The sequence below is a fragment of the Anas acuta genome, chromosome 7 (genome assembly GCF_963932015.1).
Source record: "Anas acuta chromosome 7, bAnaAcu1.1, whole genome shotgun sequence".
Classification (NCBI taxonomy): domain Eukaryota; kingdom Metazoa; phylum Chordata; class Aves; order Anseriformes; family Anatidae; genus Anas; species Anas acuta.
Window position 1 is genome coordinate 8,059,243 of NC_088985.1, and position 22,894 is coordinate 8,082,136.

The window sequence follows — 22,894 nt, forward strand, 5'->3', positions numbered from 1 at the left end:
TGGAGATCAAGCCTAGTTTGTAAAACTTTCAACTTGTTGATCCTAGTGCATGAACTGTTGTGATTGCCTGTGGAGTGACTTAACCGTAGTTTTCATTCTGTCATTGTCATCTGTACGTGCTGTCTTATACTCTTCTTTCTTCCTTTAAACAAATCCTGTACTGTAGAAAGCTAGTGAAGCATGCCAAAGACATTGTTGTAACTCAGAAATTGAAAATTTTCTTTTGTGACAGCAAATTTGTTCTGTCAAAGTAGAGAAAATAGATGTTAATCTGGTCTTGGTGGTTTCCACCAGTAAATGAACAACTTGTGTACAGTCTAACGGCTAGATTGTCAGCATGTTTGGTTTCATTACACAACATCATGTAGTTTGACATTTGGCTTTACACAGGTGAAAAAATGTGCTTTGTAGGTTATTAGGACACACAACCATTCTAGTAAACAATATAATCACTGGCAACTTAGTTGAATTAAAGCTATTATTTATAATAAACTATTGTCCGGTATTACGGTTTTCTGTGCAAAACCCTTTTAATCGAGAAATTGTAAATCACAGGTCCACAGAGTCCATGTGAACGGACAGATATAAGGATGGCAATTGTAGCCGATCACCTAGGACTTAGCTGGACAGGTAAGCTTTTCTGATTTTATATAGAAATCAGCTGTTACATTCTCAGGTAGTTTTTTTTACTAAAAGCTGCAGCAAGGTCCCCATCAGGAGAAGGCCTCCCTTCTCCTGAATTTGCACTGAACCCAGCCTCCCAAAATACTCAGCAGATTGCTTGGCAAAGATGCCCAATATTAAATAGATGTGAAGAACTGTCTTATGGGCTCACAATAAATCAAACAGAAACTGATAGAGCAAACAGTTAAAATGATTCATCTCCCAAGATGTTACACTCAAATAGTTGAGAGAATCTTAGCTGCTCAGAGTCAGGGCTGTCTGTGTCTCAGGACAGTGAATTCCCCAAAGCGCTGGAGCTTGCAGGGGTCCCAGCAGCTTGGTGCCATGTGGAGTTGCCTTGTCATACACCCGCTGTACCCTCCACGCACTGATGTGCAGAACTGGCCCTTTATGGGCTTATGCGTGCAGCAGCCAACTCTCCCTGGGCATAGGTGATCACAGTGCTGGTGCCCGAGCTGCACAGCGAGCTCTCAAATGAATGATGGTCACCAGAACAAGCACATTATCAGTGAACAGTGATGAGGTCTCCACAGATCTTTACTTTGCTCTGGTTAAGTGTCTCACTGGGTGTAAATACAATAATACCTCAAAGAGATGTGATTGCAAATTCAGACTTGTGCCTGTCTTAGGAAATTAAAGTGTAAGTGTATAATGCCATGTTCATCATTATCTGTTAAGATACCTATTTATGTCAGGTAGTTTTGTTGATGTCTGTGTGATCCATGAAAGTTAATATTTCTAAACCTGACAGGATAATTGAGAGATACGCACTTTGTTTGGTGTTTTTGTTGTTGTTTTCTTTCTTTTCTTCCTTTTTTTTTTTTTCTTTTTCTTTTTGCTTTATAGAACTGGCAAGAGAACTGAATTTTTCTGTGGATGAAATAAATCAAATCCGAGTAGAAAACCCAAATTCTCTTATTGCTCAAAGCTTCATGTTATTAAAAAAATGGGTTACCAGAGACGGGAAAAATGCTACAAGTAAGTTCAAGAAGTTACTTCTGTTGTTTGTAAATTATAGCCCATGCCAAATGTTGCCTGTTCTAAGTAGGTTAAATTGAAGAAAACATAATGAACTTCTTTCACAAACCATTAATGAAAAAAAAAAGTTTTATTTATATTTCTACCAGAAGCCAGAGATGTGTCATATTTATTCAGTACATATGCAGAAGAAAATAATCTGTTCTCCACATCCATAATTGATGGGACAAGTAAGAAAGTTAAATTCCAGCAAAGGAAGTATTAGGGAAAAGTTGCCAATAGCAAGGAATGTGAAACATGGAAATAGGCTGCCTGGAAAATTTAGGTAGTCTCACAGTACTGCAGGTTGTAACAAGACTATATACCCTTCTGTGAGGAGTGGCGGGTGTGACTGGGACAATGGATCTCTTTGAGGCCATGTTTCTGGGCAAATTTTGCTATTCTTACCTGTGCTTGAACTGCTCAAATTGAAATAGAGGGTTGATTTTTGCATTAGGTCATTGGTGTTTGTTACAGTTGTCTAATCCACAAAACCCTACACGGTATTTGAGGCAACTTGGATCTTTTACACCATAAAAGTCGTTTCCAGTATTACTGTGTTAACACAGGGTTATTGTACATGAGATTTCAGGATGTACTGCGTGAATAGCCTTACATGCGTTATTACCTACCTGGCTATTTGTACTGTTCCTCAAAATAGAATGGTAACAAGGATCTTTACATTCCCTTTATGTTCCAGTAAAAGGTTATTTTGTTTCAGTAGTAAGTATATTATTTAAGAACTCCCTGACCTTATTCTTTGTGGTTCTTGTGTTATAATAGGATTATACTTGGGGAGGGGAGATCTTAATAGGTGTATATCTTGGGTAAGTAGGCAGCAGAATGTCTGCTTAGACAAATGGAGTTTGCTAGAACCAAAGCCATTGGGACAGAAACGTATGCAAGCAACTTATAATTAACAAAATGTGAATGTAACTGAGAAAGACAATTACACAGTTCTGCAGTGCTGAACTTTTTTTTCCTGATGTGTCTTATTTGTTTTTCAGCTGATGCCTTAACGTCTGTATTGACAAAAATTAATCGAATAGATATTGTGACCCTATTGGAAGGACCAATATTTGATTATGGAAATATTTCAGGCACCAGAAGTTTTGCAGATGAAAATAACGTTTTTCATGATCCCATTGATGGTAATTGAATTCCATGGTCATATTTAGTTCAGTGGCACTAATGCAATAATGTTGTATGAACTACATAGTTTTAAAAAAAAAAAAAAAAAAAAAAAAAAAAAGGAACAAGTAAATTCTAAAGATGTAACTGATTTTCATGTCAAGGGTATTTCCTCATGGTATGATATTTAGGTTGCACATTAACATCTCAGAGAATAAGCTCAGAATCCTACAAATGCACGCCTCAGTGAGCTCGTTTCCACCAGCCTCAGTGTCAGTTGACAAAACTTGATTTTTTTTTCTCCTGTGGTGGTTATGTTTTGATGCTTGCCCATGTATATTTTTAATGTGCTTGGTATTGCATGCTTTCCAAGCTTGCTGGAAATAGACACATATGCACGCGCACACATGTATATATATCTTTTCTTTGGATTTCTGTCTAGGTAAGTAACAGAATTCTTTGAAGAAAAAAAAAAGGAAAAAACAAATCAAGTGTATAGCAGTTGCATAAGATATGTTAATGTGCAGTTTACTACCCAGCCTGAGACAAGTGAGCATCAGTTATTTTGAGATTTTCACAAACAATTTGTGATTTTGGACCATTATTGTCCAAATGTACAGTGGCAGTAGAAAAATAAGAAAATGTTTTATTATTGCATGAATATCTTTGTCAGCCTACTAATGAATAGAATTGTTCAGTGATCTTCACATGGAAGCTGTACCCACTGAGCACAGAATTGTGCAGGTTAATTTTGAGCCAGATCTTAAAAAGATAAATGGAGTTCTGCTTATAAGACAGAATTGCCATTGGTATACTTAATATTTATCATCATGTTGAAGATGCTAAATGCTGTTGTTTTGTCTTTTAAATGTGAGTTAATGGGCACTGGGTTGCTGCATCCTTTACTTTCATTTTTGACAAGTTTATTATAAGTAGCTTGTTAAGTAAGACTTTTCTCTTTTGAGTTCTATATCCTTTGCTTTTTGTAATTAGTTCAAATATGTATTAGTCTCTGTATTTTAGTAGGATGTTTTAGTGGTCAGAACATATAAGCTCAGTGTACCTCCATTACTGAGCAGCATTACTGGTCATTGAATCATTGCATTACAGAAAAAAAATTCTGGTGACATTTTAAGAAAGTTGCTCTTGAAATGTTACTTGCGCCTTTCAATAGTAGCATCAGTATTTTTATGAAAAAATACGCTTTTCTGCAGTTGCTTTCTGTCTCTCCTCTTCTCTGAGCCTTCCTCAAGCTTCCTTTCCTCACCAAGACCAGACCACCTTTACCTTTCTCTCAGCTGATTCAGGAAATAAAAAAAAAAGGGAAAAGAAAAAAAGAAAACCCAACCCTGTAAATGCACCTCCATTTGCAGGCAGCACAATGTCTAGTTAACCCCACACAATGTATTTTTTTTCCTTTTGTAGGTTACCCAACATATAATTTGCTGGAGAAAAATTCATATTTAGTTGTCATTTTATATTTATATTCAGTTTAATCCTTTTGTATGATTTTCCTGTGTTTTCATCAATTTTGTTTTCTTTTCTCTCTTTATTTGATCAGTGTATCTGATTGTACCCATGTCGCCAAGATCACCTCAGTCTCCAAGATCACCAAGATCTCCTTACTCACCACAGTCTTCTCACCTGTATAGCTTTACTGTACCTGAAATATTCATATAGCTCTCCCTGTGTTTTTATGTTCTTATCCCTTTGTTAAATTCCCTTTTTAGTTTTTTATCCTGCTGCATATTTAGATCTACTATTCTTTATTATCCTCATTGAGATCCATTTCTGCTCCTTGTTCTTTAACTATTCCATTCTTGTGGCTCTGTGGTTAAATGGAGATATAGATTAGTAGCATTGTATTGCTAATATTGTGTACTTTTTGATATAAGTATGTTAAAAATGTGGACCTGTTTTAAAATTAACACCTACTTGCAAAAAAGTGGCTGTCCTATGTTTTGATCTGCCTCTGTCTTTAAAGTTTATTTATTAAAATGCCAAATTCAAGGAAGTAAAAACTGAGAAAGAAAAATATACACAATTTGGCTGCAAGATACTGGATTGGATATAAACGGACAGCCCCCCTGTCCACATTTAATTCTTTGCATGCTCATAAGGCAATCTGCTATAGCTTGAAAATGTTCAAATGGCTGCAAAAAACAATTGCTGAAATCTTTAGCCTATTTACAAAATTTTCAAAAGTACTGGCTTTGCTGTACTAGCTCTTTTGGCAATGCTCATTTTTGTTCATCTCATTAGAACAAAGTAAATGAATCTATCAGAACTGCATTTGTTCTTAATCCGCATCTTCACGGTTTTCATACTTTATGTAATTCATGAATCATTTGACATTTGCTGGTTCGTTGCTCCATGCTTCATCCCAGTTAGTCCAAATGTGCTGTCTTCCTTAGGTTATCCCTCCATTCAAGTGGAACTGGAAACTCCCACTGGGTTGCGCTTCGTGCCGCCCACCCCTTTCCATCAGGATGATTTCTTTAGCGACACCTCTAGCCTAGAGTCACCCCTTAGAACTCCCAGTAGACTGAGTGACGTGGTAGTGACCTCCCAGGGACATGTAGATGGTACAGCAGCAGCACCGCCAGTGGTGACTGAAGAAGATACTTCTCTGGACGACAGCAAACTCGATTTCTCAGTGCCTAGAGAAGGAACACCTAAAGATATTTCTGTAGGCCAGAGCCAGTTGGAGGAAGTGGACCTTAAAGATTATCCGCGGTATCTTGGTAGTTATGGCGGGATACCAAAGGATGCTAAACCAAGGCAGAGCGAAGAGACTAGCAAAACAGGAATAAGGACTGAACAGCCTGAGAGAGAAAAGTCTGGTAGTGATGAGGAGATGACGGAAGAAAAGTTTAAATCTCTGTTTGAGGACATTCATCTGGAAGAAGGAGCTGAGTCTGAGGAGATGACGGAAGAGAAAGTATGGTCAATTCTTAAAGGTGTTCAGCAAGCAGAACGCGAAATGTCTTCAATTACAGGTTGGCAAACCGACTCGTCAAGTGTCACAGAGCCACCAACGTCGGGACGCAGAATAGGTGGCAGCCTGCTAGATCGTCTGGATGATAGGTGAGAATCTGCTAACAAAGGTGTGCGTGTAAGCAAGCCTAACTGCACTGCTTTCACCTTCAGAAGCAGAGCTCAGGCTGCGGTTCTGTAGTTCCCTGTGTGTATGTGTTTATATACATATACGCATATGTATTTAGAAGAAAAGCGGTGCTTAACTCAGGCCTGAAATGCATTTAACTTTAAACATGTATATATAGGGTTTCGTGCTTAATATTAGTTTTTATTACATTTTCTAGATAATATTGCTTTTCATGTTCTTTGTAATCATGTATTTCCATTTTGAAGGAATCTAAGCAGGAATAGATGGAATGTGGGGCTATGAAATGTTTGAAACTGTAATACTACATTACTCTTATTTCTAGAGTACCTTTTTGGCAGTCACCCTTTTCACAGTGTATCTCTGCCTTCCCTCAGATAGTCATTACTTTTCCATAACCCAATTTTGAAATTGTCACTGTTTTTATAACACTTAGTTAAGTGTGTTATGTCATGCTAATTTACTTGACGTTTTAAGAGATGAATTGCAAGTCATAGGAAGGTAAGAATGACAACACCAAACGCATCTCATCCCATATACTGCCTCCCAACAGTGACTGGAGAGGATGCTTGGGGAAGAAAATGCTATTTTTCCCTCCTCTACTTTCCCAAGGTCAATTTGCTTTTAGCATAATGACCTGCTAAGATGGTGAACGCTTTCTACATATTTATCCTCAACATATTTCTCTTGCATGAGCTTTTGCAGCCTCCCCTTGGACCTACATAAGTTTTCAGCATTTACAGTATGTACTGGCATGTTTGGCCATACTGGTACCCACTGGGTAAAGATCTGCTTTTATTTTGAACTTGGCTTCTGTGATTACTAATGGAAGGAGCCAGCTCTGCATGAGGTGTAAATCAGCAGAGAATGACTGTCTGCAGAGTGATTTTCTCTCTGTCAGCAGTTTATATCCTTTGCATCTTTGACTCAGAATGTTTAAGGGTTCCAGGTAGCATGAGGTACTCTTACTGAATCAAGTGGGTACATGGCTGTTGATTTCAGCAAGCTCATTTTTCTATCAAGGCCATAAAGCACTTGATCTACTAGTATTGTGATTTCTGTTGTTATGTTAAAGAATGCTTGTTATTCTGCCTTCTATACTCTGTTCAATTAATAAAATACCTCTTCTAGAAGTAAAAGGCCTTCCTTAGAAGATGGCCTGTCCATTTCTAGCTAGTTGAATTCAATTTGCTATCTTCTATAACACTTTCACCAGCAAATAGCTGTAGTATTTTCATGTGTACAGTCCAACTGTTTATTTGAAATGTAAGAAAAATAAAACAGAAAACTGTGCATCAGAAGTGCAGGTTAGGTAAGGTAATCTGAGACAAAGTTTTGGCCAGAGCTTTCTATCTCATTGTAACGTTTCATGCCGTTGGCTCTGCATATTACTGAAATAGTACTGAGGAATTACTCGAGTACTAATATTTTTTAAGATGCATGAATTATTTGGAGTACAAGTACTGCAATTGAAGGGGAAAATAACCAAAATTATTAGTAACTGCAGAGTAACAGATACTTTGTTCACCTCCTTGGTTAGAGAGCAGGTTAAAGAATTACTGCCTTGGCGATTTATCTCATGTGATTATACAAGGGAAATGGTATGTTTTGTGTATTTTTCTTTCTCTTTTTCATTTTTTTTTTCTTTTTTTCCCTTAAGTGGAAGGGAATTAACACATAACATTTGGTCTTGTTTCCAGTGTTCACCATATTCTCATTGCTTCTGAAAAGATACCGTGATGCAAAGACAAGGCCATTAAATAGATGCTTGCATGCTGAATTGAAAATTTTACTTTGTCTGAAATGTGTACACTGAATGAAGGCTCAGTAAAGGGGTTCAGTGTTTCGGCCTTCTGTTGTGTGATTTAAACACTGAATGGCTGTCTATTTTTTTTCCCCTGTAGCTCGGACCAATGTAGGGATTCTGTTACCTCATATGTCAAAGGAGAAGCAGGGAAGCCAGAAACAAATGGAAGCCTCTCTGAATCCACATCTGAGATGAAAACTAAATCCTATGTTCAAGAATCTGTAAACGATGTGGGAAAACACAGTGACAAAGAAGCCCTGAAAACAAAGCCCCAACTTTCAGCTGGTACTGATGAGCAAACGTTATCATCAACAGCATATCAGAAATCTTTGGAAGAGACTAGCAAGCCAACAACAGAAGGCAACAAAACATCTGTGCCTGTCAGCGTGAAGAAGATGAGCTGGAGTTCTTCAGAAGATGGCAAGCCAAGAGCAAGCATCCAAGAGGAGGAGGGAGCAGTAATGTCTGAACAGAAGGTACAGTATGTCCTGTAATTATTAACTGCTTGAGGAGTCCCTATTGCTTAACATAATTTTTATAGGACTTGTAACATTGTGCCAGGTGTGGTTTGCTTTATTTAATCTTTCTTTATGCATTTTCTATATATTACTAAATTACAAAAATTGGAAATTAGTGGAAATTTATGTTCTGCGGTGTAAAGAGAACAAAGTGTAGTCGGGGCAGGCAGAGGAGTGAAGCAGGGCTGTATAATCTTGTTCTTAAGGGGGCCCCGAGCCTTGGAAGAGGTTAGAGCAGGTTGTGACTGCTGTCCTGCATCGCTGGGGAGCAGCCCCCCCCTCCTGCCTAAGTACCACCTGTGCAGACAGTGGCAAACCACTCGGGTGTCCTCGAGCTGCTTCCATAAAGGTGATGCCACTGTTTTCATCTCTGTTTGTGACATTGAGGTGAGCAAAGCGAGGTACTCTATCTTCTTCCTTGTCCCTAACACCCCTGCATTTTTCCTTGCATTTTTCATTTTTTTAAAAAACAAAACAAAACAAAAAAAAAACACAACTCTGTTAATATACAGGAAAATAAATCTTGAGTAAAATCTAATCTCTTCCATATATTTTGTTCCCTGGCTTCATTCATTCCAACTCCAAGGTGCATCCAGCCAAGAAGAATCAAAAGATGTGCAAATGTATATAACACTTTTCCAGATGGTGGTTTGTTCTTCAAATACTGCTGAGGGGCTCTCCTTTGGTTCTACCTTGCCTGGCTTTGACATCCTTACCTATAGTATCTCACTTTTAAGTTGGTTTCAGACAACAACAATTTTAATAGGTTTCTCAATGGCTTCTATTTATTTCCCGGAAGCTTAACAGTAAAACTGATGCAAGGAATTGCTTATAGCCCAGTGTAGGAATTGGGGCTGCTGGGCAATCCCTAGGCTCAGTGATTGTGAAATAGGGAATTATTGAGTTTCTTCTGCATTTCTCTGCTGATACTGTCTTTTCTTGGGTGTAGTTCAGGAGGAGAGTATAACTTCTGGAAGTGATGCATTTTAGTAGATGCATTTGCTTATACATGATGTGGCTTTTTTTTTTATTGTAGCACAATAAAAATGTCAGCTGTGGTGGGCTGCAATAAATCATTAAAGTTTAAATTACTTAATTTTAAACTATTCTTTTGATTATACAATCAAGAGCTCTTTTATTAGATAGTACCATAATCAGTCTCACCAGTTATGCAGTGTATGAATGTTATTATCTTGTTGTTAATTCGTGACATAGCTAGAGCCGCAAAGATCTTTCCTAATGTTCACTAATTATTGAATAGTTAAAAAAAAAAAAAAAAAAAAAAGAGTGCTGCAAAGGCAGCTAAATGCAGACATCAGAGTTCCTTTATTTAGCTTTGGGGCAGACCTTGGGTTGATGATGTTATGCTCAGTTTAAACCCAGGGATAAGCATAGAAGCACACTGTAACACATGCTGAGGGGTGTGCAGCAGTGGTGCACTCCCCCCTCTGGATTCTCATCAGTGAGAAGATAAGTTGTCATCCACTTCTGTTTTGCCTTCGCCTTTGGATCTGGATTGGTAAGAATAAGTGTGTGCATTTCATATGTGGGCTTTTTGCACTACTTTTGCTTTCTTGGTAAAGGGTGATAATCTTACCTTCCAAGTAACAAGTCTTTTTATGGACATGGTCTTTGAATCAACTGGTATCAGAAAACAATGTGATTTCTAAACCTGGGTCTCTCACCTAATCTTCTTGAAGTTGGTAGTTTAACTACTCTGAGTCCAATTCATAGTGAGATACTTCGTGTGCTGTCATGGAAAAAGAAAGAGTTTCAATTGCAGTGTCTCATTTCAGAAATGAGCCATAAAGGGGTAAAGGTTTGAAAGAAGCAGATTCATTTCTGTGGAAAGAAGTGGGGAACAAAAGAAAATGACTTCCTAAAGTTAGCAGTTGTTTCCCACATGGTCACAGAAAAACCTAATAGTAAGCATTCATCTGCCTGGAGGGGCCTGAATCAGTGTTTGGTGCACAGTTCTGCACCAGAAGATAAACTTGGTCCATAGGTACTGGGCTGCTGCCTGGTGACGTGGATGAAATGAATTGTTGGCTTCATCCCGTGTCACATAACTGCCCCAAAATTTAGAAAAGCAGTGCAGTGACAGTGTAGACCATGTAATGCTCTGTCAGTGATCAAGCATCACATTCAAATGACCTTTGGAAATGAGAGGAGTGCAGTGCAGTTGTTCTGTTACCCCAAAGAGGTGATGTCTTGTAGTCATGCTGACTCCCAGTGTCTTGCAGTCACGGTGACTCCCAGTGTCAGAGTTTCGGCAGGGCTAAAACACTTGAAGCTGTTAACGACTCTTCCTCCAAAAACCTTTGTGCCCTCTTGGGAATCTTCTGCTTCCTGTTATTTGTACAGGATAGCATTGGGTGTTTTTTGTTTGTTTGTTTGTTTGTTTGTATTGATATATTTGGCTAGTCTCAGAGGACAGCAGGAGACTTTGTGTGCAGATGAGTACTGTCATCCTGCCCCAACTGCTTTTTGTTACATAGCCCTTTTTCTCCACCGCCCACCTATGCCTACTCTTACTTGACACATCATTTCTGAGAAGTGCTTCTGGTTTGGGATGTCTTGGGACAGATTCAAAAAAAAGAAACAGAAGCAGTTAGCAATTGTTGCAGGAAGCACGGCTGAAAGCACGACAGACACCAGTAGAGTCAGATTATGCTCCATTTTATTGCCCGAATAGCCTAACTTTTATAGTGAACTTAACAGGGGCGGACAGTGTTTCACACAAGATTATTGGTCAAAAGCACTCAGACAAACAACTACAAGAAAACAACCCCACCTGCAAGAAAACAACCCCCTTGTGATTAGCAGTCACACAGACCTTGTCCTTGAAGCCAGCTACTGGTATCAATATTTTTCTTAATTCCTCAGTTGGGCAATGTGGGAACACTGTCATGGGAGCTTCTCATAGTTGCCCTGGTAGCTTGGTTTGCTCAGCTGCAGCAAGCCATGGGATTTTTGCTGTTTCAAAAATCCCTCAACAAGCAATATCCACTGTACATGTTTTTAGAGTCACTTTTGGGATGCCGTTGAGTTATTATAGAGAAAGTTGTCCAATTTCTCTGTTCAGAAAACAGTAATTTGAGCCTAGTCCATCAAAGCCCTCTCTGCGAGCCACGTGCACACACAACTGCTCAGCCCCAGAGCCCAAGAGCTATGTGGGTTTTGCAGGGGATAGCATCAGAGCTGTCGGAGGGCCCTAGGATGGAGTGGACACCAGTATCCAGCTGCTGCACGTCCCCAGCACCAGGCTTCTGACCTGGCCTGGGCTGAGCTCTGCCAGTTCCCTTCTTAAAAAACACAGATGATTGTGCTTCACACATCAGCTAGTACCATTTAAAAATAGTTAAATATTGAGTAGGAAAACCACTTGCATGGAGAAGGTCTTCAAAATGCTTATTTTTGGTCTTTGGTAGGTGGGCCACTGAATCTTTGTGTGACTGTTGCCTTTCTTTGTAAGGGAATTCACTTCTGTACCTAGTGAATCCATGTAGTTAGTCTGAATTGTTAATTTTTGAGGAGGAAACAGCAAGCAGTTATGACAGGCTTTTCTGCATGCAGTGTTTTTAACTACTAAGATAAAGAAATGTAAGAGGTCAGATGCATTCCAAACACCATTTTCTTAAGCTTAAAAGCAGCTGCAATATTCCATACCTGGTATACTTGTCAAGCTCTATAGCATATCAAAGAACAAAGAGGCCTCCCATCATATACTTTAGGAGCAAGACTGCAAGTTATGTATATAACACACAGGAAAAATGTTGTCCATGATAACCTCTGTTTTCTTCTTGTAGTTCTGATATCACGTTGTGTCTTGCAAATGTGCTGTTCAAATGTACTAAAACTGCATTTATTAGGAATGTAGTGACAGTGACAGTGAGATTCAGAGTGATTCAAGCTCAGGTGAGGAGCAGAGGATTACTACAAGAGTTTATCGACGGCGGTTGATTTTGAAGGTATTTTGTGATGCGCGTTCTTGAGGCGACGTTGGCATGGATGTGGGTTTGGACTGCTGTGTGAGAATGTCAGTTCTGGCACAATGGAGCCCCTCCGGTACTATGCTTTCCATGCCAGTTTGTTTTTATAACCAAATGCTACGTGGCCTTTCCTTGCTTAACCCAGAGGTTTATGGTTGTCTTCTACTGGAAAACTACTGTGCTGCATGGCACGTTGTGTTCTTCACTGTTTTGCATGACATCTGAAAGACTGAAGCTGGGTGCAGCGTGTTGGTCTGATGCAGAGCAAAATGAGTTACAGACAGATATGGCTAACACATTTTTTTCCTTTTTTCTCTTTTCTAAAAAAAAATCTAAATTACAAGTTTGTTTTTTTTTTTTAAAAAAAAAAAGCAGGAATGTGCAAGAGTGGGATATAGAAGGGTCTGGGCCATGTACTCTGGCCTGTTGTCATCCAGAGGGCCTGGTGTGTTCTGGAAAGCCTCTCCAAAGCAGCAGGTGATCCCGATTTGAAACCTACTGCAGTTAATAAGAGGCCTTGCATCACCTTCAGTAGGCTTTATTTAGTGCATTTATTTACAGGTGCCCTAGCATAACATACCTTATATGCTAATAACAATGGTAGAGACAGAAATAATTGCATTTGCCCTCATATAGTTTCTTGTATGGTCACATAGTATGGTAGTGTTTGTCTTTAGCATATAGCATAAGAAAATAATTCTTCATCAGAAACGATGTTAATTCTCAGTAACTTATAGGATTTGTTAGATTCTTATTAGAAAATCATGTAGTAAAGCCATGAAAAGGACAAACAGCCACTCTAGTGCTATTACAGCGATAGCTGAGTTTGCCTAGGATATAATTGTTACTTCAGTCATGATTAGTGACACCTACCTGTGTTGCTATTATTTGTGTGTTTAGTGGAGAAGGGTACGTATACATGCACTGCACCTTTTGCATAATGTAGATGGCAGATAGGCTGCGATGCACAGCTGTTGATCTCTCCAAGACTTGGAAAACGCAGAATGACCTTTCTGACCGCCTTCACCCTGTGTTTTGTCAGTGTACTGTGTTCCCATTCTGAACTAGGCAATAATTGCAAAAATGAGCTCAACAGAAGTAAATGTATCTAAGACCTCATTTTTACAGGAAGAACCTGCTGCCTTAAATGAAAGCACCTGGGCAGGTCAAGGGTATAACCATTCATCAGTAATTCCCTCTGCAGATAAGACATGACAAGAAATAGGAATGTTTCTGTTTTCAGATGGGGGCAGGTGGCCTGAGGGTGATCACAGACCCTTGAACGCTGTAAGAGTATTGCTGGTAAGACATAAAGCATCAGCGGGCTGAAAATGGTAAAGGCAGTGCATAGTCAGCTTGTTTTTGGGATTTGCCATCCAATTTGTCAGAACTATTTCAGTGTCCACTGGTTGGGCATCAGGAAATGTCAGAGTACAAAAGAGGGTGAAAAAGACAGTCTTCATTTTCTTTCTAAGTATATCCGCTGTGTTTAGAGAAGGGCACAGAACATTGTTTTTAAATGTGGTGGTGTCATTTGGGGTTGCACGTACACAGCAGTGGTAGAGCAGCTGTGTAGAGTGGTGCAGTCTGCAGCTTGTGCAGAGAGCAGGGCCCTCGGGGACGACGTGCGTGCTGGGGGACAGCCAGAGCTGCACTGTTCGGGACGTGGTTGTGCTGCACCAGGGCAGATTTGAAAGTACTTGTGATACTTCTGTCATTGTCTGATGATTTATAGCTGCTGCTTGTTCTGCTGCTTGTTTTGTTCTTCCTCCCCACAACTTAAAACGGGGTTAAAATAGAGCATGAAAAATTTTCAAAGCAGCAGTCATCAGGCCTTTTAGAGAAAGAGTTTGACAAGGGAGCAACCATTTCTGTAGGTGTGTGTTGATCATGTATAGCTCATGAATTGATGGCATGAAATAGAGGGATCAAGCTTTGAAGTTGGAAGGGATCTGGGCCTTGATGAATTTTTGCAAATTCCTGGGAGCTGCAGTGGTTGGGTGAGCTGAAGTCACAGAAAAGGCATGCACTGGGTGAGTACCAGCTCCTTGGGCAGGAGGACTCGGGATGCAGCACATAGGAATGCGGAGCAAAGCTCGCAGCTTGCAGGGAGGATGTAACCCCCACGTTCTTGCCATGGGACCACGAGAAGTGGTCAGGAGCCTCCAGCAGGCTCCTGCATTTGCTTGCTGGAGCTGAGCACCCTTCGAGCAGATGCTGTGCCCGACCCCTCAGCCCCTGCACCCCACTCCAAATGTCACAGCTCAGCCAGCATCAGTTGTGCAGGGCAGTAGTGAGGGGAGAATCGGGCTGTCCCCCTACTCCTGTGTTTCCTGACACTCCCCACTAAATATATTGCTGCTATGGGATGGATGCACAGGAGGCCAGGCAGGGATGTTTTCCTCCTAGCTTCTCCCCCATGCAGCAAGCCTGCGACTCCCACCGGTGGTGAAATGCCCAGCTGCTTTTTGGCAGTCATGCCTTGGGAGCACTTATCCTATACTGTTTTATACGTTATGGAGCCAGCCCTGGAAATCTGGGTTGAGCTTGTCTTCTCTGGAATAAAGAATATTTTGAACACCTGCAAAGCCTGGGCACGGGCTTCGGAACTCGATGGCAGTGCTGTGCCTGTGCTGTCAGCCTGCTCTGCTGGCTTGTGCCAACAGCAGCAAAGGGACACAGAGGACGGTGCACCTGGAGCCTCCACCGGGCAGAGCTGCACATGGGTCAGTGTTGTGTTGCAGTTAATATTCAGTAGTGCCTCCATGCTGCATTAAAAGCAACAGAGGTACTCACATAGCCTGCAGGGATGAAGTTTTTAACACCTAAATCTGGAGGATAAATTGAGTCCTGTGAAAAAAAAAAAAGAATTTGCAATGTGCTTCCACAGTTACTGTCAGGACTGAATTGCTTCATTGCCTTTGTTCTTCTTCCCCAACTTGTTTTTCATTTCAGTGCTATTCTGCATTGTTGCTAACACTATTATTTCCGTTTAACTGCTACCTCAGCCCTCTGTCCTGGCCCAAATACGTGGAAAGGCTTTTCTGTCCCCGGAGGTATTTTCCCAGCAGTCCGAGAGCTGGGTCCTGTCAAGTGCTCTCGAGCACATTCCCATGGGATTTAGCACTTCAGAGGGCTGAGACCATAAAACCAGACAAGCAAGGGCTGATGCCCATTTCCACATGTAACAGGATCGTATTCTAACCTCAAGGTAATGCAGATGGTTTTGGTTTTGCTTCCTTTCTCTCTTCTGTTCGCCTGGCGGATTGATGGGATGGAGCATTGCAAATGAAACGGGTTTTTATGGTAGTGCAGGAATGTGAGCAATTAGCACACAAGGGAAAAATGAGTGCTGCCACAATGTGCACATTCAGAGCCTGATCCAAAGCTTCTTTTATTCACTCATGACAGAAATCAGTGTCTGATTTTTCATGCCTTTTCAAAGATTGTTAAATCTTTCATGGGTACAAATTTTTGGCAAAAAGTGTCCAGTAAGATTCTTGCCAAAAGGTTTATGGTAGAATTTTGTAATGGAAAACAAAAGAGACTTCCAAGCAGGAATTACTCAAATCCAATATTACTTTCTATCTTGCACTTCTGTTATTTCTTGCCGATTTTTATCAGAGATTTGTATCTTCCCATGCATTTTGCCCATGAAGCTCCCCATTACTGATCATGGAGGATTGGTTCAGCCTGCACTGGAGAAATGGCACAGAAGGATCCAGAGCAGCAGTTAGTAACGAGCAAAATCAGCAGCTCTCATGATGTTATTACTCAGAGGAGACTTATTTACAGAGAGTGAAAATGTGGCCATCCTGTAGGTGAGACCAGTTAAGGGCCTGTGCCCCACGTGCAGCACATGGAAGTGTTCCCATCCATGTGCTCAGCTGGGCGCAGCCTCCCTGCTGCAGTCCTGCCAGCTTGGAGAACTGCGGCATTGCTCTGCTCCCAAATGCCCCCACATCCAGGGAGAGACCAGCAGGGTGGGAGCTGCCAGCTGCAGCGCAGTAACGCACCTGGGAAGTGAAACTCAGGCTGCAGAGTGCTGCTAGCAGGTCTGTTTGCACGTGGTCCTCCTGTATCAAGCATCAGAACAATGACCCAGCTCCCACCGTTGGGCTTGTTGGGCTGCTGTATTTGGCACCATGTCCTTTTGGGTCTCCTTGGCTTGCCTGCTGTTCCTCCCCCTAACAGCTTTAGCAATACATCTGCAAACAAGCAAGTACAAACTCAGCACAGGCGCAGGCGGACAGTCGTGGCATGTGATTAACAAGGTCTCTCTGAGTAGGCAGAACTCGCTAATGAAAATGACCTTAATGAAAGATGTTTGTTTCTACTGCCACAGCAGCTTGAGATCCCAAGGAGACAGAGGTGCAGCTGCTGGTTATGCATTACAAGAATGTGATCTTGAGACTGAAAGGATTATGTCTTGCTGGTGGCTTAGACCAGAAAAGGAAGAGGTCTCATTGCTCTGTACAGCTCCTGTTCCAGTTGCAGTACTGCCCCCGGTCTTTGGAGAAATTAAACATTTAGGATCTTTCCGTCTTGCTTATTTCCGTCTGCTTTTAAATTCCTTTTTAAATTCTGGGTAACAGACATGCAGCCGCACCTTTTATCCTCCGCTGTTACAACAACACTAGCTATATAGGAGGAATAAAAGGGACTATTATCCCTCTAGTAACAAAACAAACATGAAAGAGAACCAGAGGTCTGACAAAATCTGCAGTGAACTTTGGCACAGTACTGCAGCACCAACTGTATAACTCCTGCATTTATCTGGAGGTCCCTGGGAACACCCATCATCTGCAAATAACTGTTAAGAAAATCAGTGGAGTTGGCAGGAGACTTTGAAGAAGCTGTTTTTTAGTTCTCCTGCCCTGGAGAGCTGCAGCAAGGATACCAGCTGGTTTTGGCAGGACTACACTCCAGCGAACAGGGTGACACTAAAGCACTCTGCTTTGCAAAGCTTCCTGGCATGTTCTGGGGCTGAGGCGTGCAGAGTGCAGCTTTTGTACGGTTTAGTCCCAGGGATATAACCGAGCTTCCAGTAATCACTGTGTTAAGTTTCCTCCCTGCGTTTTTAAAGCTCTTGGTATTGTGACAGTGATTTAGACTGGTCAAGGGTGAAATGAAGCCTGCATAAGTATGATGCTGCGGAAATAATTTTATTCTTCAGCTGTGACGCAGACGCACCAGCTTTGTGTTTAAAAACAGCTATTGTTGACAAGGTCATCTAATGTGCCATTCTAACCCAAAGCTGTTCGGAGGTCTTACAAGTAGAACTGCCAGTGGGTAAGGCAGTTTTGTTTTTTTTTCTAGCAAACATCCGTCTTTATAGCTGCAGAGAATTAGAAACATCAGTAAATCAGATCTGCCTCCTGCCAATTGTGAGCCCTCCTGCAATTTGTTTAACTACCCACAAGAAAGAAAATTGTGAAAGCTGGATTTCATGCATACTGGCTGCCGAGTGTTTACACCATTTATCCTTAGACCGTGCTTAAAGGAGCGTATAGCTAATTAAAAACCAAGATTCACAATACCTTTAAAACTGCATTTATCTTTCAGTATATCAATGTGTTTTCCATTTTAAAACTGAACACAGTAATTCTCACTAACTTGTTTTAAGGAGCAACCTGTCTGCTGCACTGCTGATAAAACTGTCTCCAAAATCAGTGTTTTCCCTTCGTTCCACTGCGGCTAGGAGGCCATACAGGTTTCAGTTCTCAAAACCTGTACCCAGTCATAGGTACCCCTTCCTGCAGCAGCAGGCCCTGTGCCATTTTCATTTCTGCTATCTTGCTCATGAGAAAGGAAGGAGCTGGCTCCCGCTAGGGCCCTGCTCACTGACAGACCTCACTCCTGGATATGGGGTGAAATTGGTGCTTAGGTAGGTATTTAGTTTCTCCTTCCAGGAACCCCTTGGAAAAGAGTCCTTTTGGGGCATGAATTGCCCAGAGGGCCCAGCCTGGGCTGTCCCAAAGCTTTGGCAGCGATTTGTTCTGCTGTGCTGCTTGCAAGGGTGCCACCCTGCCTGGGCCTGGGGACCTCATCCCGGTGCCTGCAGTCCCAGCATGGCTCGGACAGGGGAGCCTCACCTGAGTGGCCCTCGGCAGTGACATCCCTCTGGCTGTGGAGACTGCTTTCCCTCCATGATGCTCCCTGAAGCATCAAAGTTTGGCGAGTTTTACAGTTTCTATATACCCCATGAAAGCGTGAGGAAAAAAAAAAAAAGACATCTGAAATTGATTAATTACTTATTATCAAGTGGTAATTTCAGTACAGCTTTCAGTATGAAATAAGCAGAAATTCTTCACTTTTGAGTAATGACAGATACTCGCTAGAGACATGGTTGGCAGCAGAGCTGCACTGGGCTCTTCCGTGTAGCTTTTGCCTGATGTAATATTTCTAAAGCAGGGAAAATGTATTATCTCTAAAGCAGGGAAAAAACCTTGACTATAGAAAATTGCTTGTGGACAGAAAGGAAGGTTTATTTCTTTTAGCACTCTGAAATAACATACAAGTCTAATGTTATAATGTACACATTGAAAAAGCTGTGTTTAGAGAGAAAATAGTTACAAAAAATAAACACGGCATCACTATATCTATTCACTGTAAAGCAGTGCTGGGAGTTTATGTAGGTAACTATGTAGAGTGTAGACCACAGTAAGTATGGTGCTTCTTAGTACTTGGAAGCACTTTTTGACTTGTAGTTTTAATAAGATAATTTCAAATACTATTTTGCTGGTAGTATTGATATTTAGAAGTTTTATATAACAATTTTTCCACTTCCTTCCTCTAGTTGCTGTTTTTTCCATTGTGGGTTGAGGATAAGGGGAGAAGAAAAGTTTTTTTTATTGGTGGTGGATTTAAAAAAAAAAAAAAGAAAAAAAAAAGGAAAAAAAAAAAAAAAAGGTAGAATTTCCAGGGAAAAAACAGGGGAGTTCCCTGACCATCTCATCTCCAAGTGCTATGGCTCTGCTCTTGGCAGAGGGAAAAGGCAAGTCATCTGCAGTCTTGACTTTTGAACATTGTTTTGTCCTTCAGATGAGGCAGAGCCTAGATTTGTCCACTATCTCATGAACACAGTCAATAATGCTTCCTTCCTTATGGGCTGTGCTTATGGGTTGGAGAATACTGATTTTAGTGCAGCCAAAGTTTGTTGAGAAGCATGGAAACCAACATGCATGAACTGGATATTATTTTATAGATTGCAATTTTCTTTCTCAGTTTTATGTTTTCAGAAACAAAATGCTACATTAGATTTGTTTTATTTACACAAAATAAGCACAGATGATAGATATTTTTGGAGCATCAAATGTGGTGCTTTACTTCAGCACCCACATTTGGAAACATGACTTTTTGAGGTAAAGTTGTCAATGTTCTTCTGGAACAGAAGTTCATGGCTGCCAGCTAGCTTTAGACTTTATTTATAATTTTAGCAACAATTCTTGTCATAGTATTTGGTCCTAGCACAGCAGTCAGGACACTGCTTAGAGATTTATTACACTGGTCCCATAAATAGTGGGTACTGCGAGAACTGGTGGATGGAGTGTGATTTCAGTAAGTCGTGCACCAGGCTGCTGAGACTCCTTGGCAGGCTGGCAGATGATGCTGTGCCAAAGAAGTTTTCACGTAAGATACCTTTTACTTTTTCCAATTTTGCAAATGCTGAGTAGTCTTGTCTTCTGTGTGCGTTTAAGATCTTGCATTTAGCAAGCTATAGGCAGAGACATCTTTAAAATCCCAATTTTTCCCCACCTTATTTGGTGTTAGAACATGTTTCTGTGTGTACTGGGCATTGAGAAGCTGCGAAAAGCCTCCTGCTAATGGATGCTGTTCAGAGATGTTATCTTCATGAATTTGTGCCTCCATCTCATAGGATTCAGGCTAACAGAAAGATTATTTGTTGCCCAGAGAGCATCATGTCATGAATTAGCTGATAAATGTGCCAGAAGCTCACTACATGTTTTAAGGGCACGCTTTGTGGAATAAATACGCAGGTATTGGCATGCTAAATTAGAAAGGCTTCCACGTTATTTGTGTGACATAAACCAACCTGTTACATAAAGTTGAAGCTAGCATGTGCTTGTTGCTTGGATTGGTGTGGAAATATGTGTGGGTTTGGCAGATTATAGGTTATGTTGCTAATCTTATAACACGTTCTTTAGGGTGAGGAAGCAAAAAACATTCCTGGTGAATCTGTAACAGAGGAGCAGTTTACCGACGAAGAAGGCAACGTCATCACAAGAAAAGTAATCATGGCTTATATCGCTGCTCTGAGTCTTTGCATTCAAGTAACTTCTTTTAACATATTTTCTCCCCTTAGAATCTAGGAAAAAAAATCGATACTTGTCATGTATTGCTTCCTACAGATCACCCGGAAGGTAGTAAGACGTGTTGTTATCCCACATGAGAGGAAAGTTGGTGAAATGGTAATGGAATGGGGACTGCCAGGAAATAACAGTAAACGCAGAGGGTTGTGGTGACCGCTAGAAAGCGCTGCTAAAGGGCTGGAGGTTTGCATTTAACAAGAAGCCTTGGCAAAGTGCAGTGCTTGCAGTTCTTGACAAGTTGTGCATTGGGACAAAGGGGCAGGGATTTATCTTCATGGTGTTTCCTGGAAAGGGATCTTTCAAGGAGTCCTCACAGAGCTCTGCAGTGTGCAGAACGCCTTCCCCAGGAAAGCATTATGGTCTGCTCATGTAAAACAGGCAGCAGGTGTAAAATGTAGGGTTTGGGCCTGTTCTGTTTCATCAGTGTCTGAGAGTAAGGTTAAGCCCTTGCAGAATTTGTACCTGACACCCACAAGTGTGCTGTGTTGCTTTTTCACCAACCCAAAGGAGTAAACGCCAGCTCGGTCCCTACCAGCCTCTCATTCACGTGTGCAATAACCCCTTGCTGGAGCCTGGGGCTTTGCAGGATTCAGGGTGATGTGAACATACCTACATAATGGTATCATATGCTAACACACATCAAGATGGGGTTTTGTCCTTCTGTGCCCTGTTCCAGTGCCTGCAAAAGGAAAGGAGGGCTGCGAGGCTGCAGGGATACCCCATCCCTCTTCCAGGGTGCCCTGCGGGTGAGGTTGGGCTGTGCCTCAAGCTGCTCTCTATCCCACGTACCCTGTGGTCCCTGGCACGCAGGCTGCCTGAAGGCCTCAGAAGGAACAGGCAGCACCTTTGGAGACAAACTGCTGCAAACGTGCCCTGCTCCTAGCATGTGGCCAGGGCTCTTGTCTCCAGTAAAACTGGCAGTGGGGTTAATGGGTTTTTGTCCAAGTGAAAACAGAATAGAGGACTAAGAAAGAAGCAAACATGAAAAATACTTATTTTTTTTTCTGCTGGTGAAGAGAAAAATGAAGTAGGGAGCACAGAAATAGAAAAGAATTAAACATATTTCAATCCCTTCTTTCTTAGCCCTTTATCAGGGAAAATAGAAATTCTGCTCAGCAAAGGAGAATTTTGCTGCACCAGATTAGATTACTGAAAAACTACAAATAGTTACAAATACATCAATGCAGATCAGCCAAGGGGTAAATTCTGCCGATAACCACACACAAACAGATGCATTCTCTGATGTGAATGAGGCTTGTGATTACTGGAGTGTTTATTTTTAGATGATTATTGAGCTATTTTTAATGAGTACAGATGAACTTCATTTGGGGGTTTGCTGTTTTAAAGACACCAAAACCTGCACTGCTTGTCACTGTTACTGGTTTTACTTCTGCTCTGCTTTGGTGATGGTTTTTTGCTGCTTTCTTCCTCTTCCCTTTACTCCATTACTAACCTGCTCACTTTAAAGCACAGACTTTGTGAAACATCACAACAGCAGCCACGGCCTATGCTCTTAGAAATGTCCACTGGCCTTGGCTGGCCTAGGGGACCAGTTGGAAAGTGATTTTCCTTGAAGGTGGTGATGAATCCAGCTGTAGCTGATGGCAGGGGCTCTTCCGAAGGTTGTGTGCTCCAGCCCAGATGCTCTTTCCCAAATTGTAGATCCTTATTTTCTACTTGAAGATGATATTTCAGGCCTGTGCTTTTGCAGCTCAGCAGAGTGGATAAATAGATTGTGTGTATCTTTGAAATGAAGTGTTAATGTGATTTAACTGCTTTTTACTTATCCTGTTACAGCAAAACGTGGAGCCTGTTTTGGAAGCAGGTTTGTAATTACAAGCATTCTCCACAGGCTATGTTAACGTTTATATTTTCCTTTAAAGCAGGGTGAAGCTTACAAGGTTAAGACAAAGAAAGAAGTCAGACATGTGGAGAAGAAAAGTTACTCATGAAAGTTGAAAGCCAACCACTGAACGGTGAGTTTGATCAATTTTCTTCCCTTGTAAAGCTTTTGCTAGCACAGCACTGTGTAGAGAAGGGGCTCGCACCTAAGCAGTGCAGTGGCTTGCTTTCTGCTACCTTGGCATCACTTTCAAGCTGCAAAGCTGAATAGGTGGTCTTCAGTCCTGTATGAAGAAAATGACCTTGAGTTCATGCATAGAAGGTGAGCTTTATCTCTCGGAACATAAAGCAAAGCAAAACTGAGCCATGTGTAAGATTTGGGGAATTTCACAAAGCACAGAGTTTGTAATCCACAGCGTTCTCTACTGCTAAAAGTGGACTTAGAC

At 41.2% G+C, this 22,894-nt stretch overlaps 1 protein-coding gene across 33 annotated transcripts in view; it reads left to right on the plus strand.

Moving 5' to 3' along the window:
• ANK3 (ankyrin 3) overlaps positions 1-22,894 on the plus strand; it is a 296,280-nt gene that overhangs the window by 269,055 nt on the left and 4,331 nt on the right. For 21 of the 33 annotated variants that reach the window (XM_068688711.1, XM_068688715.1, XM_068688716.1 and 18 more), the window contains 9 exons: positions 556-630; positions 1,531-1,662; positions 2,709-2,852; positions 5,247-5,919; positions 7,861-8,239; positions 12,154-12,252; positions 20,442-20,525; positions 20,646-20,705; positions 22,490-22,582. In XM_068688711.1, coding sequence (XP_068544812.1) covers positions 556-630; positions 1,531-1,662; positions 2,709-2,852; positions 5,247-5,919; positions 7,861-8,239; positions 12,154-12,252; positions 20,442-20,525; positions 20,646-20,705; positions 22,490-22,558 — 1,715 coding nt within the window. In that variant the 3' untranslated portion in view covers positions 22,559-22,582. The remainder of the gene's footprint in view (positions 1-555; positions 631-1,530; positions 1,663-2,708; positions 2,853-5,246; positions 5,920-7,860; positions 8,240-12,153; positions 12,253-20,441; positions 20,526-20,645; positions 20,706-22,489; positions 22,583-22,894) is intronic. The other 12 variants (XM_068688722.1, XM_068688725.1, XM_068688727.1 and 9 more) reach the window with 8 other exon arrangements.